Source organism: Vidua macroura, unplaced genomic scaffold, assembly GCF_024509145.1.
Source record: "Vidua macroura isolate BioBank_ID:100142 unplaced genomic scaffold, ASM2450914v1 whyUn_scaffold_258, whole genome shotgun sequence".
Classification (NCBI taxonomy): Eukaryota; Metazoa; Chordata; class Aves; order Passeriformes; family Viduidae; genus Vidua; species Vidua macroura.
In genome coordinates, this window is record NW_026530620.1 from 17,411 (window position 1) to 37,600 (window position 20,190).

At 60.6% G+C, this 20,190-nt stretch overlaps 1 protein-coding gene across 1 annotated transcript in view; it reads left to right on the plus strand.

Moving 5' to 3' along the window:
* LOC128803017 (uncharacterized) overlaps positions 1-19,645 on the plus strand; it is a 30,828-nt gene extending 11,183 nt beyond the window's left edge. The window contains 19 exon segments of the mRNA XM_053969591.1: positions 251-532; positions 1,543-1,917; positions 2,499-2,583; positions 3,485-3,581; positions 4,190-4,310; positions 5,266-5,336; positions 5,589-5,669; positions 6,811-6,987; positions 8,717-8,873; positions 9,382-9,531; positions 10,128-10,276; positions 11,886-12,049; positions 12,772-12,964; positions 13,727-13,901; positions 14,690-14,788; positions 17,107-17,201; positions 17,834-17,840; positions 18,693-18,771; positions 19,561-19,645. Coding sequence (XP_053825566.1) covers positions 251-532; positions 1,543-1,917; positions 2,499-2,583; positions 3,485-3,581; positions 4,190-4,310; positions 5,266-5,336; positions 5,589-5,669; positions 6,811-6,987; positions 8,717-8,873; positions 9,382-9,531; positions 10,128-10,276; positions 11,886-12,049; positions 12,772-12,964; positions 13,727-13,901; positions 14,690-14,788; positions 17,107-17,201; positions 17,834-17,840; positions 18,693-18,771; positions 19,561-19,645 — 2,642 coding nt within the window.
* Positions 19,646-20,190: the final 545 nt, after the last annotated feature.

Consider the following 20,190-nt stretch of genomic DNA (forward strand, 5'->3'; position numbering starts at 1 on the left):
TGGACGGACAGACCGATGGACAGAGGGATGGTTGATGGATGGATGAAGGATGGATGATGGATGGATGGACGGACGGATGGACAGACAGACGGACGGACGGATGAAGGATGGATGAAGACAGACACAGGCGGGCGGATGAAGTCCAGGCGCGGCACACACGATGCCGGGTGGGTGGGGGGCACTGCCCGGTGCCACCACCCCACCGCCGTGTCCGTGTCCCCCCCGTGTCCCCCCCCGTGTCCCCCGGCAGTGGTGGTCATGTGCATGCACTCCGTGCTCCTGGGCGGGCGGGAGCAGAAGGTTCTCCTGGAGAAGGCCGAGGACCTGGGCATGACGGACGGGACCTTCGTCTTCATCCCGTACGACGCGCTGACCTTCGCGCTGCCCTACCGCCGCGTGCCCTACCCGGTGCTGGCCAACAACACCAAGCTGCGCCTGGCCTACGACGCCGTGCTCACCATCACCATCGACTCGCCCGACGCCTCCTTCCACGAGGCCCTGGAGGAGGCCAAGAAGGCCTACGAGGTCCCCGCGAACCTCGACCCCCGCAGAGGTGGGGCTGGGGGGGGCGTCCCCAGGGGGTTCGGGGGCATCTCCAGGGGGTTTGGGGGCATCTCCAGGGGGTTTGGGGGCATCTCCAGGGGGTTTGAGGGCATCTTCAGAGGGTTGGGGACATCTCGAGAGGTTTGGGGGCGTCTCCAGGGGGTTTGGGGGTATCTTGAGAGGGTTTGAGGGCATCTCCAGGGGGTTTGAGGGCATCTCGAGAGGTCTGGGGGTATCTTCAGGGGGTTTTGGGGCATCTTCAGGGGCTTTGAGGGTATGTTGAGAGGTTTGGGGGCATCTCAAGAGGTTTGGGGACATCTCGAAAGGTCTGGGGGCGTCTCCACAGGGTTTGGGGGTATCTCAAGAGCTTTGGGGGCATCTTGAGAGTGTTTGAGGGCATCTTGAGAAGTTTGGGGGCATCTTGAGGGGGTTTTGGGGTACCTCAAGGGATTTGGGGCATCTCCGGGGGCTTGGGGGCGTCTCTGGAGGATTGGTTAGAGATGGCCATGGCCACCAGCTTAGGATGGAGATGACCATGGTCAGTGAGAGATGACCATGGCCAATGGGAGATGACTGTGACCATCTTCATTGACCATGGCCAGTGGGAGATGACCATAAACATCTCCATTGACCATGGCCAGTGGGAGATGACCGTGGCCATCTTGGTTGACCATGGCCAATGGGAGATGACCGTGGCCAATGGGAGATCACCATGACCATCTCCATTGACCATGGCCAAAGAGAGATGACCGTGACCATCATCATTGACCATGGCCAATGGGAGATCACCATGACCATCTCCATTGACCATGGCCAAAGAGAGATGACCGTGGCCATCTTGGTTGACCATGGCCAATGGGAGATGACCGTGGCCAATGGGAGATGACCGTGGCCATCTTGGTTGACCACGGCCAACACCCAACAACCGCGGCCAACGCCACCCAACCTCACCCACCACCCTCGCCCTCCGAGCGCCCCACCCCGGTGGCCCCACCACGTCCCACCTGTCCCCCCGCCAGGTCCACCCGCTCTTCTCCACCATCTACAACTCCATCTACTTCCTGGCCACGGCGGTGGAGGCCACGCGCCGCAGCGGCCGCTGGGTGATGGGCACCAGTGTGGCCGACCACGCCCGCGACTTCCAGCTCCGGGGCTTCTGCCAGACCTTCACCGTGGACGAGGACGGCGACGTCTCGGTGCCCTACGTGGTGCTGGACACGGACGGCAAGGGCCACCACCTGTGGGCGGTCTACGGGCTGGAGCCGGGCACGCGCGGCCTCAGCTACCGCAGCCACAGCCCCCACTGGCCGCACAGCGCCAGCCCGGCCACCGACGCCGGCTGCTGGTTCGACTCCGGCGCCATCTGCAACGGCGGTGAGCGGCCGCGCCGGGGCTGGGAGGGTCGGGGGTGGTGGCACCGTGGATCTGGACCAGCCGTGGTTCCTTCGTGGTCGTGGTGCCATCATGGTGCTGGAGTGGCCACGGTGGTGGTACCACCATGGTTCTGGGTCATCTGTGGGGCCACCACGGTTCTGGACCAGTTGTGGTCCCCTCCATGGTCATGGTGCCACCACGGTGCTGGATGATCGGGGTCATGGTGCCACCACAGTTCTGGACCAGTTGTGGTGGTGGTACCACCCATGGATTTGGGTCAGCTGTGGTGCCACCGTGGTCGTGGTGCCACCACGGTGCTGGAATGGCCGTGGTGGTGGTGGCACCGTGGTCCTGGACCAACCGTGGTCCCCTCATGGTCATGGTGCCACCACGGTGCTGGAATGGCCACGGTGGTGGTGCCACCATGAATCCGGGTCAGCCGTGGTGCTACCATGGTTCTGGATGGTCACTCCTGGTCACTCCCGTGGTCAGCCCTGGTCACCCCTGGTCACTCCTGGTCACTCCTGGTCACTCCTGGTCACTCCCGTGGTCACTCCAAGTCATTTCTGGTCTCCCCGCAGGGATGGACGCCGGCTTCGTCTTCTTCCTCTTCCTCCTCATCGCCGCCCTCATCGCGGCCGGCGCCGCCCTCGCCTGCCACATCAGGTGGGTGGCCATGGTGGCCCTGGTGGCCCTGGTGGCCATGGTGGCCCCGGTGGCCCTGGTGGCCCTGGTGGCCATGGTGGCCCTGGTGACCCCGGTGGCCCTGGTGGCCCCGGTGGCCATGGTGGCCCTGGTGGCCATGGTGGCCCCGGTGGCCCTGGTGGCCCTGGTGGCCCCTCAGCAGCTCCGTGTCCCTGCCCAGGGTGGCCCTGGTGGCCCAATGATGTCCCCAATGTCCCCATTGCTGTCCCTGCTGTCCCCAGTGTCCCCATTGTCCCCATGTCTGTCCCCATGTCTGTCCCCACGTCTGTCCCCACGTCTGTCCCCGCTGTCCCCATGTCTGTCCCCACGTCTGTCCCAGTGTCCCCATTACTGTCCCCAATGTCCCCATGTCTGTCCCCGCTGTCCCCATGTCTGTCCCCACGTCTGTCCCAGTGTCCCCATGTCTGTCCCAGTGTCCCCACGTCTGTCCCCGCTGTCCCCACGTCTGTCCCCACGTCTGTCCCCACGTCTGTCCCCGCTGTCCCCACGTCTGTCCCCACGTCTGTCCCCCATGTCTGTCCCCACTGTCCCCATGTCCCCACGTCTGTCCTCACGTCTGTCCCCATGTCTGTCCCTGTGTCCCCACGTCTGTCCCCATGTCTGTCCCCGTGTCCCCAATGCTGTCCCCACGTCTGTCCCCATGTCTGTCCCCATGTCTGTCCCCAATGCTGTCCCCATGTCTGTCCCAGTGTCCCCACGTCTGTCCCCACGTCTGTCCCCATGTCTGTCCCCATGTCCCCACGTCTGTCCCCATGTCTGTCCCCATGTCCCCATGTCTGTCCCCAATGCTGTCCCCATGTCTGTCCCCGCTGTCCCCATGTCCCCCACGTCTGTCCCCATGTCTATCCCCGTGTCCCCGCAGGCGCCGCCTCCAGCAGGCGCAGCTCATGAAGGGCCCCAACAAAATCATCCTGACCATGGAGGACCTGACCTTCATCAACACCCGGAGCAGCAAACAGGTGACACCGGGGGGACATTGGGGACACCGGGGGGATTGGGGACACCGGGAGGACATTGGGGGGATTGGGGACATCGGGGACATTGGGGACACCGGGGGGGTTGGGGACATTGTGTCCCCAGGGTCGGGAGAAATTTGGGACATTGGGGACACCTTGGGGACATTGGGGACATCAGAGACATTGGGGGGATTGGGGATGTTGGGGACACTGGGGACATTGGGGACATTTGGGGACATTGGAGACATTGAGGAGATTGGGGACATTGGGGGATTGGAGACATTTGGGGACGTTTGGGACAGTGACCCCTGAGTGACCCCTGAGTGACCCCTGATGACCCTGAGTGACCCCTGAGTGACCCCTGATGACCCCGAGTGACCCCTGAGTAACCCCCAGTGACCCCTGAGTGACCCCTGAGTGACCCCTGATGACCCTGAGTGACCCTGAGTGACCCCTGATGACCCTGACTGACCCCTGAGTGACCCCTGGTGACCCTGAGTGACCCTGAGTGACCCCTGATGACCCTGACTGACCCCTGAGTGACCCTTGGGTGACCTCTGCATGACCCCTGGGTGACCCCGGGTGACCCCGCTGACCGCCCCTCCCCCCAGGTGGACAGCAGCCAGGCCAGCCTGGCCGGCCAGAGCGGGGGGGACGCGCGGAGCGTCCGCAGCGCCGCCCCCGGCCCCGACACCACCAACGTGGCCGTGGCCGAGGTGAGAGAGACCCCCCGGCCCCGCCCCCCGCCTGGCCCCGCCCCCTCCCCGCCCTCCCCAGCCGCCCCTCCCCCCCGTCCGCCCCCTCCCCCCTCCCCACCTGCGGGGGCGACAAGGCGAGGCCACGCCCCTGGGGAGCCCGGCCCCGCCCACCGGGCGATGATTGGCAGCTGGAGCTGGCCGCCTGGGGGATGATTGACAGCTGATCCCACCCCACTGGGCGATGATTGACAGCTGATCCCACCCCACTGGGGGATGATTGACAGCTAGTCCACCATCCCCCAGTGATGATTGACAGCTGATCCCACCCACTGGGCGATGATTGACAGCTGATCCACACCCCCAGGCAATGATTGACAGCTGGTCCTCACTCCTGGGGGATGATTGACAGCTGATCCGCCATCCCCCGATGATGATTGACAGCTGGTCCACCATCCTTGGGCAATGATTGACAGCTGATCCCACCCCCGGGGGGATGATTGACAGCTGATCTAGACCCCACCTCCAGGAGATGATTGACAGCTGATCCACCATCCCCTGGGGGATGATTGACAGCTGTGCCCCGCCCCCGAGCAGTGATTGACAGCTGATCCCCAGGCAATGATTACCAGTTAACCCCGCCTCTGGGCGGAGATTGACAGCTGTGCCCCGCCCCCGGGTGATGATTGACAGCTGTGCCCCGCCCCCGGGCGATGATTGACAGCTGTGCCCCGCCCCCGGGTGATGATTGACAGCTGTGCCCCGCCCCTGGGGAATTATTAATCGCTAGCCCCGCCCCCAGGCGGTGATTGACAGCTGATCCATGTCCCTGGCTGATGATTGGCACACGGGTCCCATGCCTGGGGCGATGATTGACAGCTGTGCCCCGCCCCTGGGGAATTATTAATCGCTAGCCCCGCCCCCGGGCGGTGATTGACAGCTGCGCCCCGCCCCCGGGCGATGATTGACAGCTGCTTTCCCGCAGGAGAACGCGAAGGGCAGCAGCAACCTGCCCCTGCTGCTGCTCTTGTTTAACCAGCAGGGCCTTGTCGCCTCCGTGCAGGTAAGTCCTGGAGCCAGGCCCCGCCCCTTCCGCCCCAGGCCCCGCCCCTTCCGCCCCGGACCCGCCCCTTCCGCCCCGGACCCGCCCCTTCCACCCTGGACCCACCCCTTCCATCCCAGCCCCGCCCCCTCCCCGCCCCGCCCCTCCCAGGTGGCTTTGGGCGGGGCTCTCGCGCGTCCCCAGGTGTGCCCAGGTGCGAGTGGGCGGGGCCGAGGCCTGACCCCTCCCCCTCCCCGCGCCCCTCCCCCGCAGGGCGACTGGGTGTGGCTGAAGAAGTTCCCGGGGGAGCAGCACACGGAGGTGAAAGCGGCCACCAAGCTGGCCTTCTGCAAGGTGAGGGCCGGGCGGGGACACCGGGGGGACATCGGGGACATTGGGGACATTGGGGACATCGGGGACATTGGGGACATTGGGGACATTGGGGAGATTGGGGAGATTGGGGACATTGGGGACATTGAGGGGACATTGGGGACATTGGGGAGATTGGGGAAACCGGGGGGACACTGGGGACATTGGGGACATTGGGGACATTGGGGTCATTGGGGACATTGGGGACATTGGGGACAGCGGGGACATTGGGGGGACATTGGGGAGATTGGGGAGATTGGGGACATTGGGGACATTGAGGGGACATTGGGGACATTGGGGACACCGGGGACACCGGGGGGACATCGGGGACATTGGGGACATTGGGGACAATGAGGGGACATTGGGGACATTGGGGAGATTGGGGAAACCGGGGGGACATTGGGGTCATTGGGGACATTGGGGACATTGGGGACACTGGGGGGACATTGGGGACATTGGGGACATTGGGGACATTGGGGACATTGGGGACACCGGGGGGACATTGGGGACATTGGGGACACCGGGGACACTGAGGGGACATTGGGGACAGCGGGGACATTGGGGAAACCGGGGGGACACCGGGGGGACATCGGGGGGACATCGGGGGGACATTGAGGGGACACTGAGGGGAAATTGGGGACACCGAGGGGACATTGAGGGGACATTGGGGACACTGGGGGGTCAGTTGGGACCATGGGGACATCGCTGGGTCAAGGGGACATTGAGGGGTCATGGGGACATCGTTGGGTCATGGGGACATTGTTGGGTCATCAGGGACCACGGGGACATCGTTGGGTCACCATGGTCCAGGTTGGGTCATGGGGACATCGTTGGGTCATCACAAACCTTGGGGACATCGTTGGAGCACGGGGACATTGAGGGATCATCATGGACCATGGGGACATTGTTGGGTCAAGGGGACATTGAGGGGTCTTGGGGACATCGTTGGGTCAAGGGGACATTGAGGGGTCTTGGGGACATCGTTGGGTCATCATGGACCTTGGGGACATCACTGGGTCATGGGGACATTGAGGGGTCATGGGGACATCGTTGGGTCTTGGGGACATCGTTGGGTCTTGGGGACATCATTGGATCATCCCCTCCCCATCCCGGTGTCCCCGCCCAGCTGCGGGACCTGCGGCACGAGAACGTGAACCTGTTCCTGGGCTTCTTCCACGACTGCGGCATCTTCGCCATCGTGTCGGAGCACTGCTCGCGCGGCAGCCTCGAGGACCTGCTGCGCAACGAGGACATGAAGCTCGACTGGATGTTCAAGTCCTCCCTCCTCATCGACCTCATCAAGGTGGCCGCGGGGTGGCCTTGGGGGTCTGGTGGCCGCGGGGTGGTCATGGGGGCGTGGCCTACAATGTTGTGGACCATGGTGTTGGGCATTGTTGACAATGGTAACGTTGACCATGGCGTTGATTGTTGGCCATGACGTTGATTGTTGACCATGGCGTTGATTGTTGGCCATGACGTTGATTGTTGACCATGGCGTTGATTGTTGGCCATGACGTTGATTGTTGACTATAACATTGGTCATGGCGTTGATTGTTGACCATGGTGTTGATGGTTGACCATGACGATGCTTAACCATGGCATTGACTGTTGACCATAATATTGGTCATGGAGTTGATTGTTGACCACGATGTTCATTGTTGGCCATGACGTTGATTGTTGGCCATGGTGCCGTTGACCATGGCTGTGGTGGCCTTGGCTCTGGTGACCATGGTGTTGTTGACCATGGCGTTGATTGTTGGCCAAAACATTGTCGATTGTTGACCATGACATTGACGGTTGACCATGGCCTGTTGACCATGACCTTGTTGACCATGGCCTTGTTGACCATCACATTGATGGTTGACCATGGCGTTGATTATTGACCATGATGTCAATGGTTGACCATGACATTGATGGTTGACCATGGCCTTGTTGACCATGGCCTTGTTGACCATGGCATTGATGTTTGACCGTGGCGTTGTTGACCATGGCCTTGTTGACCATCACATTGATGGTTGACCATGGCGTTGATTGTCGACCATGATGTCAATGGTTGACCATGACATTGACGGTTGACCATGGCCTTGTTGACCATGGCCTTGTCGACCATGGCCTTGTTGACCATGGCATTGGTGGTTGACCATGGCCTTGATTGTTGACCATGACGTTGACGGTTGACCATGACTTTGCTGACCATGGCATTGACGGTTGACCATGGTGTTGACTGTTGACCATGATGTCAATGGTTGACCATGACGTTGATTAATGACCATGACATTGATTATTGACCATGGCCTGGATGACCATGGCATGTTGACCATGGCTTGTTGACCATGGCCTTGTTGACCATGGCCTTGTTGACCATGGCATTTACGGTTGACCATGATGTCAATGGTTGACCATGACATTGACGGTTGACCATGGCCTTGTTGACCATGGCATTGATGGTTGACCATGGCCTTGTTGACCATGGCATTGGTGGTTGACCATGGCCTTGATTGTTGACCATGACGTTGACAGTTGACCATGACTTTGCTGACCATGGCATTGACGGTTGACCATGGCGTTGATTGTCGACCATGATGTCAATGGTTGACCATGACATTGATTATTGACCATGGCCTGGATGACCATGGCATGTTGACCATGGCTTGTTGACCATGGCATTGGTGGTTGACCATGATGCTAATTGCTGACCATGATGTCAATGGTTGACCATGACGTTGATTATTGACCATGATGTTGACAGTTGACCATGGCCTTGTTGACCATGGCCTTGTTGACCATGGCATTGATGGTTGACCATGGCCTTGTTGACCATGGACTTGTTGACCATGACGTTGACAGTTGACCATGGCCTGTTGACCATGGCCTTGTTGACCATGGCTCGTTGACCATGGCATTGATGACCATGGCCTGTTGACCATGGCCTTGTTGACCATGGCATTGATTATTGACCATGGCTCGTTGACCGCGGCCCTGCTGCCCGCGGCGCTGACCGCCCCGGCACCGCCGCCGCGCTGTCCCCGCAGGGCGTGCGGTACCTGCACCACCGCGACGTCGTGCACGGGCGCCTCAAGTCGCGCAACTGCGTGGTGGACGGGCGCTTCGTGCTCAAGGTCACCGACCACGGCTACAACCAACTGCTGGAGGCGCAGCGTGTCCCGGCCCCGCCCCCGCAGCCCCACGGTGAGGGCGGCGCCCGGTGGGCGTGGCCAAATGGGTGTGGCCTCGTGGGCGTGGCCTCAGGAGAATCAATGGGGGCTCAGTGAGGGGGTGTGGCTTTCCAGATGGGTGTGGCTCTGGGTGGGGCCGTTGGGGCGTGGCTTCATTGAGGGAAGGGGTGGGGCCTCGGGGGTGGGTGTGGCCTGGGGAAAGGGGCATGGCCTTTGATTTAGGGGCGTGGCCATTGAATAGGGGTGTGGCTTTTTGTTTAGGGGCGTGCTTTATGGGCGTGGTTGGGGTATTAAGGGCGGGGCTTAGAGTGGGGCGTGGCCACAACGAACCCCACACCCCGTTCCTAATGTGGGCGTGGCTCCAACCAGGCCACATCCTACCCACTCTGGGGGGGGCGTGGCCACACCCTCAAGCCGCCTCCCCATTGGGTCCTGGGGTGGGCCGGGCGTGGCCTATCGGGATGGGCGTGTCCCGGGGGGTGTGGGTGGGCGTGTCCGAGGACGGCCACGCCCTCCCGCAGAGCGGCTGTGGACGGCGCCGGAGCTGCTGCGGGACGAGGCCCTGGAGCGGCGCGGCTCCTTCCGGGGGGACGTCTACGGCATCGGCATCATCATGCAGGAGGTGATCTGCAGGAGCCCCCCGTACTGCATGCTGGGGCTGCCCCCCGAAGGTGCGCACCCCAAAACCGACCCCAAAACCGCGATCCTCGCCCCAAAAAACCCCCCGAACCCCTAATGAGGGCTGGGGCTGCATCCAAAAATGTGCACCCCAAAACCGACCCCAAAAACGCGATCCTCACCCCAAAAAAACCCCCTGAATCCCTAATGAGGGCTGGGGCTGCCCCCCGAAACTGTGCACCCCAAAACCGACCCCAAAAACGCGATCCTCGCCCCAAAAAACCCCCCGAACCCCTAATGAGGGCTGGGGGTGTCCCCCAAAACTGCACACCCCAAAATTGACCCCAAAATCGGGATCCTCGCCCCAAAAAACCCCATAACTGACCCCATAACTGCCCCACACCTGCCCCACACCGGCCCCATAACTGCCCCATAACTGACCCCACACCTGCCCCATAACTGACCCCACACCTGCCCCACACCTGCCCCACACCTGACCCCACAACTGCCCCACACCTGCCCCACACCTGCTCCATAACTGCCCCATAACTGACCCCACACCTGCCCCATAACTGACCCCAGACTGACCCCATAACTGATGCCAAACTGACCCCATAACTGCCCCACACCTGCCCCACACCTGCCCCAGAGATCATCGAGAAGGTGCAGCGCCCGCCCCCCCTGTGCCGCCCCACGGTCTCGGCCGACCAGGCCCCGCTCGAGTGCATCCACCTGATGAAGGAGTGCTGGAGCGAGCAGCCCGAGAAGAGACCCACCATCGACCAGGTGTTCGACCAGGTGAGGCGCACCTGGGACACGTGGGACCAGTCTGGGACCAGTATGGGACTGGTGAGACCAGTATGGGACCAGTATGGGACTGGTGGGACCAGTATGGGGTGATGGGACCAGTCTGGGGTTAATGGGAGCAGCCCGAGAAGAGACCCACCATCGACCAGGTGTTCGACCAGGTGAGGCACACCTGGGCCAGGTGGGACCAGTCTGGGACCAGTATGGGACTGGTGGGACCAGTATGGGACCAGTATGGGACTGGTGGGACCAGTATGGGGTGATGGGACCAGTCTGGGGTTAATTGGAGCAGCCCGAGAAGAGACCCACCATCGACCAGGTGTTCGACCAGGTGAGGCACACCTGGGACACGTGGGACCACTATGGGACTGGTGGGACCAGTATGGGACCAGTATGGGACTGGTGGGACCAGTATGGGACCAGTATGGGACTGGTGGGACCAGTATGGGACACTGGGACCAGTCTGGGGTTAATGGGAGCACCTCGAGAAGAGACCCACCATCGACCAGGTGTTCGACCAGGTGAGGCACACCTGGGACACGTGGGACCACTATGGGACTGGTGGGACCACTATGGGACCAGTATGGGACTGGTGGGACCAGTATGGGACCAGTATGGGGTGATGGGACCAGTCTGGGACAGGTGGGACCAATATGGGGTCTCCATGGGATTCTATGGGGTTTCCATGGGTTTCCATGGAGTTCCATGGAGTTCTATAGGGTTCTATAGGTTCTCCATGGGTTCTCCATGGATTCTCCATGGGTTTCCATGGGTTCTCCATGGAGTTCCATGGAGTTCCATGAAGTTCCGTGGCGTTCTATAGGGTTCCATGGGTTTCCCTGGGTTTCCATGGGGTTTCCATGGGTTTCCATGGGGTTCTATGAGGTCTCCATGGGTTTCCATGGGGTTCCATGGAGTTCCATGGGTTCTCCATGGGTTTCCATGGGGTTTCCATGGGTTTCCATGGGGTTCTATGAGGTCTCCATGGGTTTCCATGGGTTTCCATGGGGTTCTATGAGGTCTCCATGGGTTTCCATGGGTTTCCATGGGGTTTCCATGGGTTTCCATGGAGTTCTATGGGTTCTCCATGGGTTTCCATGGGTTTCCATGGGGTTCTATGAGGTTTCCATGGGTTCTCCATGGGGTTCCATGGAGTTCTATGGGTTTCCATAGGTTTCTATGGGTTTCCATGGAGTTCCATGGGTTCTCCATGGGGTTTCCATGGGTTCTCCATGGGTTTTCATGGAGTTCTATGGGTTCTCCATGGGTTTCCATGGGTTCTCCATGGGGTTCTATGAGGTTTCCTGGGTTTCCATGGGTTTCCATGGGTTCTCCATGGGGTTCCATGGGTTCTCCATGGGTTTCCATGGAGTTCTATGGGTTCTCCATGGGGTTCCATGGGTTCTCCATGGGTTTTCATGGGTTTCCATGGGGTTCTATGAGGTTTCCATGGGTTTCCATGAGCTTCCATGGAGTTCTATGGGTTCTCCATGGGTTTCCATGGGTTTCCATGGAGTTCCACAGGTTCTCCATGGGTTTCCATGGGTTCTCCATGGGTTCTCCATGGGGTTCCTTGGTCTGACCCACGCGTGTGGGGCAGTTCAAGGGCATCAACAAGGGCCGCAAGACCAACATCATCGACTCGATGCTGCGCATGCTGGAGCAGTACAGCAGCAACCTGGAGGACCTGATCCGCGAGAGGACCGAGGAGCTGGAGATCGAGAAGCAGAAGACCGACAAGCTCCTGACCCAGATGCTGCCGCCGTGGGTCGCCGTGGGGCGGGGGAGGCCGGGCGTGGTCAATGGGGCTGGGTGGGCGTCGCCCCTTGGGTCCCACGCGGAGCTTTGGGGTGGAGGGACCTTCAGATGGTGGTGTGGCCGGAGCTGTGGGGCAGGAGAGGACAAGGGGCGTCACCAGGAGGAGGTTGAGGTCAGCCTTGACCCATTGACCGCTCCCTGGACCTATGGGGCAGGACGGAGTCGAGGTGGTCACCGCGGTCACGTTGTGGTCAGCCTTGACCCCTTGACCAAGGTGGTCACCGTGGTCACGTGGTCAACCTTGACCGAGGTGGTCACCGCAGTCACGTTGTGGTCAGTCTTGACCAAGGTGGTCACCAAGGTCACGTTGTGGTCATCCTTGACCCACTGACCGAGGTGGTCACCGTGGTCACGTTGTGGTCATCCTTGACCCACTGACCGAGGTGGTCACCAAGGTCATGACTGTTGTGGTCAACCTTGACCGAGGTGGTCACCGTGGTCACGTTGTGGTCAGCCTTGACCCCTCGACCCACCCAGACCTATTGGTCAGCAGATGGTCAAAGTGACCCCTTGGTGACCCTTGTGGTCAACCTTGACCCCTCTCACCGCCACCGGGTCACCGGACGGTCCCAACGGCCGCATCGGCCACTCCTTGACCCCCTGGAGGGCGCGGCCGGCCCGTGGGTGACCCCGCTGGCCCCCGGGTGACCCCGCTGGCCCCCGGGCAGGTCGGTGGCCGAGGCGCTGAAGATGGGGACGCCGGTGGAGCCCGAGTACTTCGAGGAGGTGACGCTGTACTTCAGCGACATCGTGGGCTTCACCACCATCTCGGCCATGAGCGAGCCCATCGAGGTGGTGGACCTCCTCAACGACCTCTACACCCTCTTCGACGCCATCATCGGCTCCCACGACGTCTACAAGGTGACCACGGCCGTGGTGGTCACTCGGTCATTGGTGGTCACCTCAGGATGGGGTTTGGTGGTGGCTACAAAGGTGACCACGGCTGTGGTCATGGTGGTCACTCGGTCATGGGGTCACGGGTGACCACCTCAGGATGGGGGTTGGAGGTAAACGATGGTGCCTACAAGGTGACCACGGCTGTGGTCACTCGGTCACTCAGTCATGGGTGGCCACCTCAGGATGGGGGTTGGAGGTAAACGATGGTGGCTACAAGGTGACCACAGCTGTGGTCAAAGTGGCCCCATGGACCTGTTCAAGATGGCCCCAAGGCCATGGCCAAGGTGACCACCATGGCCAAGGTGACCTCATGGCAATGGTCAAGGTGGCCCCAAGGCCATGGCCAAGATGACCCCAAGGCCATGGTCAAGGTGACCTCATGGCCATGGTCAAGGTGACCTCAAGGCTGTTGTCAAGGTGGCTCCATGGCCACAGTCATGGTGGCCTCGAGGCCATGGTCAAGGTGGCCCCATGGCAATGGTCAAGGTGACCACAGCCATGGTCAAGGTGACTTCATGGCCATGGTCAAGGTGGCCCCACGGCCATGTCCAAGGTGGCCCCACGCCGGTCCAACCCACGACCTCACCTTTGACCACCAAAACCGGCCGCGCCGCGCCCCCGACGGCCACCTGAGCTCGCAGGCGCCGCAGGGCGTGTCCCCCGGCGGGCGTGGCCGCGCCCCCCCCCCCCCCCCCGCCCCACCACTGACCCCGCCCTCCCGGCCAGGTGGAGACCATCGGCGACGCCTACATGGTGGCCTCGGGGCTGCCCAAGCGCAACGGCAACCGGCACGCCGGCGAGATCGCCAACATGTCCCTGGACATCCTCAGCTCCGTCGGCACCTTCAAGATGCGCCACATGCCCGAGGTGCCCGTGCGCATCCGCATCGGGCTGCACTCGGGTACGGCCACGCCCCGCCACGCCCAGCCACGCCCCGCCACGCCCAGCCACGCCCCGGGCGCGCCCGGCGCGTCGGTCAAGCGTTGGGTGACGGCGCCTTGGCCAACGGTCAACGGGTCGCTTTGGGAGGGGTTGGCCGTGCCCTTGTAGGCCACGCCCAGCCGGTGGCCGCTCAGCGGGCACGCCCCTTTCTTGGCCACGCCCAACTCGGCGCGCCCTCATTGGCCACACCCAATGTGGCTACGCCCAATTGGCCACGCCCAACTTGGCCACACCCAACTCCTTGGCCGACCCTCAATGCTCACCTGTTGACCCCACCCCCTTTGTGACCCCACCCCTTTGTGACCACACCCCAATTGTGACCACACCTATTGTGACTCCACCCCTTTATGACCACACCCCTTTGTGACCCCACCCCTTTGTGACTCCACCTCTCTGTGACCCCACCTCTCTGTGACCACACCCCTTTGTGACCCCACCCCTTTGTGACTCCGCCCCTTTGTGACTCCACCTCTCTGTGACAACACCCTATTGTGACTCCACCCCTTTGTGGCCCCACCCCCTTGTGACCACACCCCGTTGTGACTCCACCCCTTTGTGACCCCGCCCTGTTTGTGACCACGCCCTTTTGCAACCCCCTTGTGACCACGCCCCATTGTGATGTTGTCCCTTTGTGACCACGCCCGTTTGTGACTCCACCCCTTTGTGACCCCGCCCCGGTTGTGACCACACCCCTGTTATGACCACGCCCCGGTTGTGACCCCGCCCCCGCTGTGGCCCCGCCCCCAGGGCCGTGCGTGGCGGGCGTGGTGGGGCTGACGATGCCGCGGTACTGCCTGTTCGGGGACACCGTCAACACGGCCTCGCGCATGGAGTCCACCGGGCTGCGTGAGTGACACCGGGGGGACAGGGACACACGGGGGGACAGCCAGGGGACAGCCAGGGGACACCTGGGGGACATGGGGACAGGCACAGGGACAGGGGACAGAGGGACAGGGACAGGGGACACCGTGAACACGGCGTCACGCATGGAGTGCACCGGGCTGCGTGAGTGACACCGGGGGGACAGGGGGACACCCAGGGGACAGACACAGGGACAGGGGACACCTGGGGGACATGGGGACAGGCACAGGGACAGGGGACAGAGGGACAGGGACAGGGGACACCGTGAACACGGCCTCGCGCATGGAGTGCACCGGGCTGCGTGAGTGACACCGGGGGGACAGGGAGGACAGGGGGGACAGCCAGGGGACAGACACAGGGACAGGGGACAGAGGGACAGGGACAGGGGACATGGCTCGGGACAGAGGGACAGGGATGGGGACACCGGGAGGTGACACCGTGAACACGGCGTCGCACCGGCCTGCGTGAGTGACACCGGGGGGGACAGGGGGGGACAGGGGACACCCAGGGGACAGACACAGGGGCAGGGGACAGAGGGACAGGGACAGGGGACACCGTGAACATGGCGTCACGCATGGAGTGCACCGGGCTGCGTGAGTGACACCGGGGGGGGACACCCGGGGGGGACACCTGGGGGACACCCGGGGGGGACAGGGACAGGGGACAGGGATGGGGACACTGGGAGGAGACACTGGGAGGGGACAGGGACACCCAGAGGGGGACAGGGACACCTGCGTGAGTGACACCGGGGGGACAGGGGGACACCCGGGGGGGGACAGGGACAGGGGACAGGGATGGGGACACTGGGAGGAGACACTGGGAGGGGACAGGAACACCCAGGGGACAGGCACAGGGACAGGGGGACACAGCCGGGGACAGAGGGGACAGGGATGGGGACAGGGACAGGGGGACACCCAGAGAGGACAGGGGACACCCGGGGGACACTCGGAGGGGACAGGGATGGGGACAGGGGACACCAGGAGGGGACAGGGACACCCAGGGGGGACATGGGGACAGGGACAGGGGACACCCAGGGGGGACAGAGGGACACCAGGAGGGGGACATGGGGACAGGGATGGGGACAGGGACAGGGGACACCCAGAGGGACAGAGGGACAGGGATGGGGACACCGGGAGGGGACAGGGGACACCCAGGGGACACCCGGGGGACACCCAGGGGGGACAGGGATGGGGACAGGGACAGGGACACCCAGAGGGGACAGAGGGACAGGGATGGGGACATCGGGAGGGGACAGGGACAGAGACACGGACACGGGGACATCCACGCGACCCAGAGCCCGGCACTGGGGGGGTTCCGGGTTTGGGGTCAGTTATGGGGTTTTTGGGATTTTAGGGTTTTTTGGGGGAGATTTTGAGGGTTTTTTCCTGTTTTTTAGGGGATTTTGGGTGTGTTTTTTGGGGGGTTTTTAGCATTTTTTGGGGTTTTTTTTGGGGGGTCCCCAATCCCTCTTTGCCCCCATCGCATCCACGCGACCCAGAGCCCGGGCTCTGGGGGGGCTCCGGGTTTGGGGTCAGTTACGGGGGTTTTTGGGATTTTAGGGTTTTTTGGGGGTAGGTTTAGCATTTTTTGGGTTTTTTTTTGTGGGGGTCCCCAATCCCTCTCTGCCCCCAGCCTATCGCATCCACGTGAACCAGCGCCCGGGCACTGGGGGGGCTCCGGGTTTGGGGTCCAGTTACGGGGATTTTTGGGATTTTTAGGGTTTTTTGGGGGAGATTTTGAGGGGTTTTTTCTGTTTTTCAGGGAATTTTGGGGATTTTTTTAGCATTTTTGGGGGTTTTTTTTGGGGGGGGTCCCCAATCCCTCTTTGCCCCCATCGCATCCACGCGACCCAGAGCCCGGGCTCTGGGGGGGCTCCGGGTTTGGGGTCAGTTATGGGGTTTTTGGGATTTTAGGGGTTTTTTGGGGGAGATTTTGAGGGTTTTTTTTCTGTTTTTCAGGGGATTTTGGGGATTTTTTAGCATTTTTGGGGTTTTTTTTGGGGGGTCCCCCAATCCCTCTTTGCCCCCATCGCATCCACGCGACCCAGAGCCCGGGCTCTGGGGGGGCTCCGGGTTTGGGGTCAGTTATGGGGTTTTTGGCATTTTAGGGTTTTTTGGGGGTGGGTTTAGCATTTTTTGGGGTTTTTTTGGGGGTCCCCCAATCCCTCTCTGCCCCCAGCCTATCGCATCCACGTGAACCAGAGCCCGGGCACGGGGGGGGCTCCGGGTTTGGGGTCAGTTACGGGATTTTGGGGTTTTTTTTTGGGTTTTTTTTGGGGGTCCCCAATCCCTCTCTGCCCCCAGCCTATCGCATCCACGTGAACCAGCGCACGGTCGCCATCCTGCTCTCGCTGCAGGAGGGATTCAAGGTCGACATCCGCGGCAAGACCGAGCTCAAGGTGAGCCCAAAACCGCCCCAAAAACACCAAAACGGCCCCAAAAACCGCCCTAAAAACATCAAATACAGCCCAAAACCGCCCCAAAACCACCAAAACGGCCCCAAAACACCCCAAAACTGCCCTAAAAACATAAAATACAGCCCAAAACGGCCCCAAAACCGCCCCAAAAACATAAAATACAGCCCCAAAACCACCCCCAAAAACACCAAAACGGCCCCAAAACTGCCCCAAAAAACATAAAATACAGCCCAAAACCGCCCCAAAAACACCAAAACAGCCCCAAAACTCCCCAAAATCGCCCTAAAAACATCAAATACAGCCCAAAACCGCCCCAAAACCACCAAAACGGCCCCAAAATGGCCCCAAAAGCACCAAAATGGCCCCAAAACTCCCCAAAACTGCCCGAAAACCACCAAAACAGCCCCCAAACCACCCTAAAAACACCAAATACAGCCCAAAACGGCCCCAAAACCGCCCCAAAATGGCCCCAAACCACCCCAGAACAGCCTGAAAAACCCCAAAACACGCCTGAAACCCCTCAAACACCCCCTGACCCCACACCCCATAACTGACCCTGACCCTATAACTGACCCCATAACTGACCCATACATACCTGACCCTACAGTCTATAGGGTAAAGGTGTGGAGGACACCTATTGGCTGTGCCCATACCTGACCCCGTACCTGACTGACCCCATAACTGACCCCGTAACTGACCCCATAACCCCATACCTGATCCTGCACCTGACCCCCATAACATTTATAGGGTAAAGGTGTGGAGGACACCTATTGGCTCGTGGTCCCATACCTGACCCCATACCTGATTGACCCCGTACCTGACCCCATAACTGACCCTACAATCTATAGGGTAAAGGTGTGGAGGACACCTATTGGCTGTGCCCATACCTGACCCCATACCTGACTGACCCCATACCTGACCCCATACCTGACCCTACACCTGACCCTATACCCAACCCCATACCTGACCCCATAACATCTATAAGGTAAAGGTGTAGAGAACACCTATTGGCTGTGCCCATACCTGACCGACCCCATACCTGACCCCATACCTGACCCCATATCTGACCCTATAGGGTAAAGGTGTGGAGGACACCTATTGGCTCGTGGGCCCATACCTGACCCCGTACCCGACTGACCCCATACCTGACCCCGTAACTGACCCCATAACCCGATACCTGACCCCATAACCCCATAGCATTTATAGGGTAAAGGTGTGGAGGACACCTATTGGCTGTGCCCATACCTGACCCCGTACCTGATTGACCCCATACCTGACCCCATACCTGACTGACCCCATACCTGACCCCGTAACTGACCCCATAACCCGATACCTGACCCCATACCTGACCCTACAATCTATAGGGTAAAGGTGTGGAGGACACCTATTGGCTCGTGGTCCCATACCTGACCCCATACCTGATTGACCCCGTACCTGACCCCATAACTGACCCTACAATCTATAGGGTTAAAGGTGTGGAGGACACCTATTGGCTCGTGGGCCGCGAGGGATTCACCAAACCCATCCCCACCCCCCCCGACCTCCTGCCGGGGTGAGTGGGGCCGCTGTGGGGTCGGGGCTGTGGGGTGGGGGGTTTGGGGTCAGGGGTGTGGGGTTATGGGGTTATGGGGTTATGGGGTGTGGGGTTATGGGGTTATGGGGTTTGGGGTTATGGGGTGTGGGGTTATGGGGTGTGGGGTTATGGGGTGAGGGGTTATGGGGTCATGGGGTTATGGGGTTATGGGGTTATGGGGTGTGGGGTTATGGGGTTATGGGGTTATGGGGTTATGGGGTTATGGGGTGTGGGGTTATGGGGTTATGGGGTGTGGGGTGTGGGATTTGGGGGTGTGGGGTTATGGGGTGTGGGGTTATGGGGTGTGGGGTGTGGGGTTTGGGGTCACCACCCCAAAAAATTCCCAAAAACCTCAAAAAAAATCCCCGAAAAAAAAAAAACCCAAAAAATTTGTCAAAAACGCCAAAAAGGTCCACAAAAAACACGGAAAATTAAAAAAAAAAAAAAAAAAAAATCCCCAAAAAATGCCGAACCCCCCCCAAGAAATCCCCCAAAAAAATCCCAAAAAATCCTGAAAAAACCTCAAAAAATCCAAAAAAACCCCCGAAAAATCCCGAAAATCCCCCAAAAAATCCCGAAAAAATCTTGAAAAAATCCCCCCAAAAAAATCAAAAAAATCCTGAAAAAAACTCAAAAAAATCTCAAAAAATCCCGAAGAAATCCCAAAAAATCAAAAAAAAATCCCAAAAAAATCCCGAAAGATCCCCGAAGTCCCCAAAAACGCCCAAATTTCCCCAAATTCCCCGAAACCGGCCCGGCCGGGCGCAGGGCGAGCAACCACGGGATCAGCCTGGACGAGATCCCGGCCGAGCGGCGCCGGAAGCTGGAGAAGGCGCGGCCGGGGCAGTGCTGAAATAGCCCCGCCCACAGGTGAGACGGGCCACGCCCACCGGGCTAAACCCCGCCCGCAGGGTGAGAAATTAAATAAACCACGGCCATAAGTGAATCAAGCCACGCCCACCGGGCTAAACCCCGCCCCGCAGGGTGAGAAATTTAATAAACCACGGCCATAAGTGAATCAAGCCACGCCCACCGGGTTAAACCCCGCCCACCCGCTGAGAAATCAAATAAACCACGGCCGTAAGTGAATCAAGCCACGCCCACCGGGTTAAACCCCACCCACAGGGTGAGAAATCAAATAAACCACGGCCATAAGTGAACCAGGCCACGCCCACCGGGTTAAACCCCACCCACCAGGTGGGAAATTTATTTAACCACGCCCACATTTAGCCCCACCCACCGGGTGATAAAATAAACCCCGCCCACATTGAGCCCCGCCCACCAAGTGAGCAGGTAAATGAGCTCCGCCCATAGTTCGCCCCGCCCACCACATAAACCCCACCCCCAGGTGGGACACGCCCTTCAGGTGAGCCCCACCCCCAGGAAAGAGCCACACTG